We start from the raw sequence: 6,991 nt of genomic DNA on the forward strand, positions 1-6,991 counted from the left end.
GTTAGGGAAAGCAGGCATGATCTGCTCCCGTGAGCTGTCCTCCCTGTCTACCTTTATTTTTTATTTTTAAAGATCTTATTTGACAGAGAGAGAGAGACAGAGAGAGGGAATACAAGCAGGGGGAGTGGGAGAGGGAGAAGCAGGGTTTCCAATGAGTGGGGAGCCCAATGCGGGGCTCGATCCCAGAACCCTGGGGTCATGACCTGAGCCAAAAGCAGATGCTTAACGACTGAGACACCCAGGCGCCCCTTTCCTATCTTCCTTTAAACTTAATACTCGGCCTTACACGCAGGCCTTCTCCTTCCCCAGAGATCCCCACAGGCCAGTTGCCATTTTATGGTCACAGAAAAGGATTGGAAGAAACAGCCTCACTTCCCGGTGACCCTCCGTGTGACCAGGTCAGAAGGCCTGAGGACCCTGTAACAGCAACTGGAAGCTATCATGCCCCAGGGGCCCCCAGAGAAGCCCTAAGGTCTGGCTTTGAGCTGTTTCAAGGTACCCCAAGCTGCTGTGATTCTTAGGCCAACTGAAACATGTTCTCTGGGACCCAGGCCACCCAGGGCAAAGGGCAGCGTGTGTATGGTCCTCGTACTTCTCCATCCAGCACTGTGGGTGGTCCCCGCCCACTTTTCACTGCCCATCCGTCTATTTGTGGGAGAGGCTGGACAGAGGACAGCATCTGAGGGAACACTTTTCTAATTCTTCTCACTTCCTTGGGTTCCTCCTCTGGTGAGGAGGCATTTAGGAGTCAAAGAACCACTTATCTCTGCTTTTCAGAGAGAGGAAAATGGGAACGGGCACAGGGCACCAGGGACCCTACTGAAAGGAAAACAAGGAGCCTCCAGGATCCTAAGGGGACTGTCTGTTGAGCTGCTTCTTACCCACTTACATGATTCAACCAAATTAACAGGACCTCTAAAGTCTCAAATACATTCACGCCTTAAGTGATGTGAACAGAGTGGTAACCAGCCCTGCGCCTTGGCCTCAAAGCAAGAGTCCTCTGTGGCTCCCAGAAGCCGCCGCTTTGGATGGGCTTCTTGGCTCAAGCCAGACAGAGAGGCAGGATGCAGTGTCAGTCACATGACACAGGGCAGGCGGACGCCAGAGGGCTTGGAAGGCAGTAAGCAGTGACTTTAAGCCCAAGGCCTGGGTGCCCATCACAGTCTGCTTTGCCCCTCTCCCTGGGCTCACGGGAGGGGAGTGTGGGTGTGAAGGACACTCCGCAGTTTACGGAGTAATCGTTCGAGATAAGTCACATTATGGTTTCTGACTCTGAGGCGTATCTGGCTAGGATCCAGGTCCTACTTCCTGTGCTGGCAATCCAGTATTCTACCGAATGTAAGTTTCTAAATTGAAACTGAGAAGAGGGCCCTCAAGAAATGGCTAGTTCCCCCCAAAGAGGCGCATCTTTGCTAAGCTCTGGTGAGGTAAGGAAAGAGCTGCTGTGGACAGAGGCAGGGGTGAGTGTAGGAAGAAGAATGGTAACCGTGCACCTGCATCTTCACTCCATTCCCAGGGCGGAAGAGGGAGGGGCATCCGGGTGGGCCTACAGATCTCTGGTTCTGGTGCTGGGTCTAGAAAGAGGCTCCAGCACCACGACATCCCAGTCCCAGGGCCAGGCTGCCATGAATTAACCCCCAAAGTCAAGTGGACACAAGAAAGAAATAGGGTTTCTCATCAAAGCCAAGCAGGGGATACAGATGGAAAGATCTGGTAAGGAAAGACCCGTTTGTGGCTCAAGATTGAGAGTTTCTTTAAAGTTTCTTCCAAAGGTCATTTGCCTTCATATTTTATTTTAAATTTTGTTTCTTAATAAAGAGACAGTAAGGTAAAGAGAAGTCAAAGTTCATGCTTTATAAATTTGGGCTGAGCATTAGTTAAGAGCCAGAGCCAAAAGCCACAGGTGGGGGAGGGGTGGGGAGCAGAAGCCGAGATCCTTGGGCCTCGTAATCATGCAGGTCATCCAGAAGCCACAGGCCCTTAGCACGGAGGCACCGACCTGAGTGGAAACTACAGGAGAGTGTCAGATAGCCACCCTATTCAAAGTAGTTATTGCACACGTAATGGGAAAATGCACATGTTAAGGTTTTCCCAGTTCTGGGAAAATACATCTATTTACCCTCATACCCAGGCTTTCACTGTGTGTCTGTGCAGGGCTGTGGGCACGGCTGTGACCAGAGGGTGTCCCATGAAGCCCCCTCCCCTTAGCAGAAACATCCTGCTTCTGGCCCTTCACCACACGGCCTAAAATTGTACCCTAAAAAGGGATTCCTTTGGGTCAAGAAATCTCATTCTCCCTCTTTTTAAAAAGCAAATTCTCCAGGGAGGAATCATTTGACCATTTACACCTTCCTGCGAGTTCCATCAGCTCAGAAAAGTGATGGGAAGTTTTCCTGGGAGACAAGAGAGGGGCTATTTGGGACCATAGGGTGCTGCCATGGGAGGAGACCCAGGAGGCTCCGGAGGGACAAAGGCTCCCGGAGGGGGGATGGGTGAGGGGAGCAGAGAGAACACAGCGAAAGGCCTTCTAGCTCTGCCTCTGCACATAGATAGGCAGGGCGCTCAGCAAAGATGGAAAGCCAGAACCCAAAGGGGTCCTCATTGCTTCTCCCCAAGCCTCAAGTTTGCCAGTTGGCGTTGATGTCCTGACTTTGCCCAAAGAGTGAAGAGATCATTCCAATATTGGATGCCAGAGCCTTCTTTCCTTGAATGAAACATCCAAAAGGTTGACTCTGACATCCTTGAGATGAGAAATGCTATCTTCATAAGCCCCTCCCCTGCCCCCTCCCAAGTCAGGCCGGGAGCCTCTTCCACAGGAAGTGAAGTGGGCAGGCCCGGAGGCCCTCACAATTCCTTTTCCTTTTGAGACACATAGAACCAGATTTTCTTGAACCATTACCTTATTCTGCCCTCCCTCAACTCAGAGGCTGTAGAAACATGCTAGGATCCTCAGGAAGAAAGGCATCAGAGAGAAAACTCAACTTAAGAGAAACATCCAGAAGAAGAGAACTGTGGGAGGACCCAGCAAGCTCCCTCTCAGTGAGGGAGGTGAGAGGATGCAACAGGGGATGTGGCCTTGCCCACTTCTGCCTGCTGCTCCTCCACAGGGGCAGGCCTAGCCCGGGGAGAGCCAGCCCCCTCTATGGCCCAAGCTACCCACCCTGGATTTTTATCCTTTCTTGCTGTGCATGGTATCTCGACTGCAGTTCCTGTTGGAAGGGCTTGACATGAATTAATAATAGAAAGAATCACAAGGACACAACCGGCAGGGCAAGCAGGAGAGTGGAAAGGGGGAGAGGCTGGAGGCCTCCAGGCAGAGGGAGACTGCTCTGGAAGACAGCAGCCGCCTCCCAGCCTTGCACACCACTGCTTTCCCAGAGCAGCTGGGAGCTCGCCCTGCATCCTCCTGACTATTGTCCATGTCTCTGTCTAGTTCTCTCCTGGGGGATTGGCAGCTGTGCCCCCCAGACCCACCCCCATGAAAGCCCTTCCCGACCTACAGCAAGCAGGAGATTCTCAGGACCCCTGTCTCCCTCTGGAGAGTACACCCAGCCCTCCCATGGTTCTCAGTTCTTGGTGGACACAAAGGAGGAGACAAAGGGCAGGTGAGATGCTTATTGGCTCCAGAGGCTGATCTCCTTCAGGGAAGACGAAGAGGAAGTGGGAGGGCTGAGAGGGGGCCCAAGGCTCCCCCTTGCTTAGCTGGGGAGGTGCTGCCAACCAAGCTGCTTTTTCTCTGACATCTCAGTTCCATTTCCAGGCCACAGGGGTGGGTTGTGAGGGCTAGCCCCTCCCTCAGACCCCACCCCGCCGAGGAGCTCTGTCTTCTGGATTCAGTACGAGGAGCTCTGTCTTCTGGATTCAGTATACGCACAGATCGGGAAACTTCATCTCGTAGACCGGGATGGAGTGGTTTTGAGGCTGGCCATAGGCTGCGGTGATGGTGCCTGATGGGCTTGGGGGGGGCCTGGGCAGAAGCACACGAGGGAGAAAAGCGTGAGAAGGGGGCTCTCGGGTCCCACCCCATGCAACCAAAAGGAGTAGCTGATTTGGGTTTTTCTTTGAACAGGGACCAGAGACTGTCACTCCATGGGTTCCTGGGTTGCAAGTTCTAGAATCTTCTAGATTTCACTTGAAGTGTAGCTTCACTGCAGGCTCTACAGTAACACTGTTGCTTTAGAAAATACCAGCCTGGGAACTTAGGACCCCTGGCTCTTTTCTGGGCTTCACTGAGCTATCTTTTTCTCCCTCTAGTCTTGCTTTCCTTACCTGGGAGAGCTGGTGGCTTCATGAAGCCCTGGAGGCAGGGATGCCTGGAGACAGGTGAGAGAGGAGGACTGGGTGGGGGGCGGGGTCCCTGCCCAGGGCTGCCACTTACCGGATGGTGATTTCAAAGATCTGATTGAGTTTGCTCTGCAGCAGTGATGCCTAGACACGAACAGAGGGAAATCAGCCGGGGGCTTCCCCGCTCTCAGGAGCCCCCGCTGTCCAGAGAACCCGTGGAGATGGGGGCCGGTTGCAGTCTTAGGAGGGGAACGGGTGTGAGCTTATTTCTGGCATTTATCTCTGGATCCTGGCTATGGGTTCAGATCAGGTAGGGCCACCCAGGAAGGCGGGCTGGGGATGGCACAGAGGCCGGGACCCCCAGGAGGGCCTCAGTAGACAGCTCGTAAAGGGCCTTTAGTTCCTCCAAGTGGGTCGTAGGGCCCTGCTGGGCATATATAGTCAGGAGGCTCACAGCTGGTTTGAGGTGTCCCTCAACTGCCAAGAGGCAGTTGTGCTAAACTGGTGGGTTAGGGAGAGGCTCTCGCTGGTCCCTTCTGGCTCTAACAAAGCCCATGTACATAGAGAGTGAGACTGTGTCTGCTTCAGAAATGGGCCCCTCAGCTCTGAGCTCATGAAATGAGCAGGGTGCACCTCTAGAGATGGAACAGGTGAGGATCACATAGGCCCAGAAAAATCTATAGGTATTTACTCATCTTATTATATTGTTATTATACATTATGATATATAGAAATATAGATAATACGTCTTACATAATAGAAAAGAAAATAACACATATTTCTACTGAGAGGAAAAAAAATCACAATAAAATAGAAGTTATTTGCAATTTGGGATGTTTATAATTGTGTTGCATTGTTCCTAAGATGGCCATTGTGACTAACAAAGCCTAATCAATTTCAAGAAAGGCATAGACACGAGTCCTTCTCTTTACTTATTTGCCACCTTCTCTTTCAAATCTCTTTTCCAGGGCCAGGCTGTTCCGTACCCCTTACTGGGTAGTCCCTGGCTGGAAGTGGGACCCTGTTGCAAACAGCGGGGCTCATTCCCCATCCACCCGTAATGAGATGCGCGGGACCGCACAGCCCTCGCAGAGGTGACAGACATCAGCTAATAAATGGAAGATGTTCTGGCGTGTGCCTAAGTGTGAGCTGCAGACTTGCTGTTGTAAATATTACAGTCTGTCCGGCTGATGCAGGAGCTCCCGAGGGCAGGACTTCCTCTTCAGAGAGAAATTACGAGATCTCAAGGAGTGTATGGCTAATCACCCAGCCTCTGGGTTCTTGGGGAAACGATGCAACGCCGGGGCATTGGTGGGATCTAAGCCCTAATGTCTGGGTGTCAAAAGTGCCAAGACCTCCTAGACACTCAGCCCTGCTTGGGTCCCCAAGGAATCGGCCCTGTGACGGCTCACTCACCCTGGCCCCGCAGTGTGCCGCGATCTCCTCAAAGGGTGCCTTCTGGAACTTCTCTACCACCTGTCGCCGCCGTTCACGTTCCTGCTCCTCGACTGCTACGCTGTCCACTGTGGCACAGAGAGCTGGGTCAGCCCCGAGGTCCTGGGGGCAGGGGCTGGAGAAGACGGCCAAGACCCCTCCAGGGGAGCGTGTCCGTGACTGCGTTTGGGGCCCTGCCCTCCGCTGATGAACAGCGCACAGAGGGTGGGGTGCCATTACTTGGGCCCACGATGGCTAGATCTTGGGCTAGATTGGGCCTGAGGCTCTGCCCCTTTCCTCATGAAAGAACCCGAGAACCCGTGAAGGGGACCCTTCAGCTGGGCTTTTAAAGCTGTTAAAGATTTTATTTTATTATTTATTTATTATTATTTTTAAAAATATTTTTATTTATTTATTTGACAGACAGAGATCATCAGTAGGCAGAGAGTCAGGCAGAGAGAGAGAGGGGGAAGCAGGCTCCCCGCTGAGCAGAGAGCCTGATGTGGGGCTCGATCCCAGGACCCTGGGATCATGACCCGAGCTGAAGGTAGAGACTTTAACCCACTGAGCCACCCAGGTGGCCCTCTTAAAGATTTTAAAACTGCATCACCACTAAGACTCTCAAAGAAGTGTCAGGAACGGGAAGTACTCTGGCACTGATTGGAAAGGGACACCAACAGTGGCAAAGCCAGATGGATCCCAAGAGCCAAGACAAGAGCTCGGCCCCTAGGGCCCAGCAGTCCGAGGCTGTCCAATTTAAGACTTCTACACATTCCTTTTAGTTTCCAAAATGAGTCAGCAAAAATAAAGAAGTGGGTGGTGGTTCGATATGTCCATGCTTGAAGAAGGCTGAGCAGACCGCGCCTTCAGAAGGAATACTACCAGGGACAACCCAAATGAAAACGGTCTGGCATCTGAAAATATAATTTATCATCAGTTATCAGAAAAATTCTCTTATTCAGAATACTTCACTACCCACTCACCCAGACAAGGGAGGTACTACGGCATTTTACAGTCTGTTGCCAGTAACTATGAATCTGATTTGTTCTTCCTATCTTTCACTGGTCAACTTGTTCTTTTGTATTATAATCCACCAAAAAAATGGTCTAAGTATTTACACAAAATTGCTTTTTGCCTAACTGGCTGTAACCCTCAGGTCATTGCTTTTAAGGGCATCTCGCTGTTGTCGAAGAAGTGTTGCCAGACTGAGGAGATGCAGGAGATGCAGGAGATGCAGGAGATGCAGGAGATGCAGGAGATGCAGGAGATGCAGG

General features: G+C 51.7%; 1 protein-coding gene across 1 annotated transcript in view; it reads right to left on the bottom strand.

The window, feature by feature from the left end:
• Nucleotides 1–211: 211 nt before the first annotated feature.
• Nucleotides 212–6,991, bottom strand: part of LOC111154165 (EFR3 homolog B) — an 88,153-nt gene continuing 81,373 nt past the window's right edge. Inside the window, exons 21-23 of the mRNA XM_022513594.1 lie at nt 5,700–5,806; nt 4,379–4,428; nt 212–3,967 (exon numbers count right to left, since the gene is read on the bottom strand). Coding sequence (XP_022369302.1) covers nt 3,862–3,967; nt 4,379–4,428; nt 5,700–5,806 — 263 coding nt within the window. The 3' untranslated portion in view covers nt 212–3,861. The remainder of the gene's footprint in view (nt 3,968–4,378; nt 4,429–5,699; nt 5,807–6,991) is intronic.

This window comes from Enhydra lutris, unplaced genomic scaffold (assembly GCF_002288905.1).
Source record: "Enhydra lutris kenyoni isolate GAN:26980312 unplaced genomic scaffold, ASM228890v2 scaffoldscaffold35, whole genome shotgun sequence".
NCBI classification, from domain to species: Eukaryota; Metazoa; Chordata; class Mammalia; order Carnivora; family Mustelidae; genus Enhydra; species Enhydra lutris.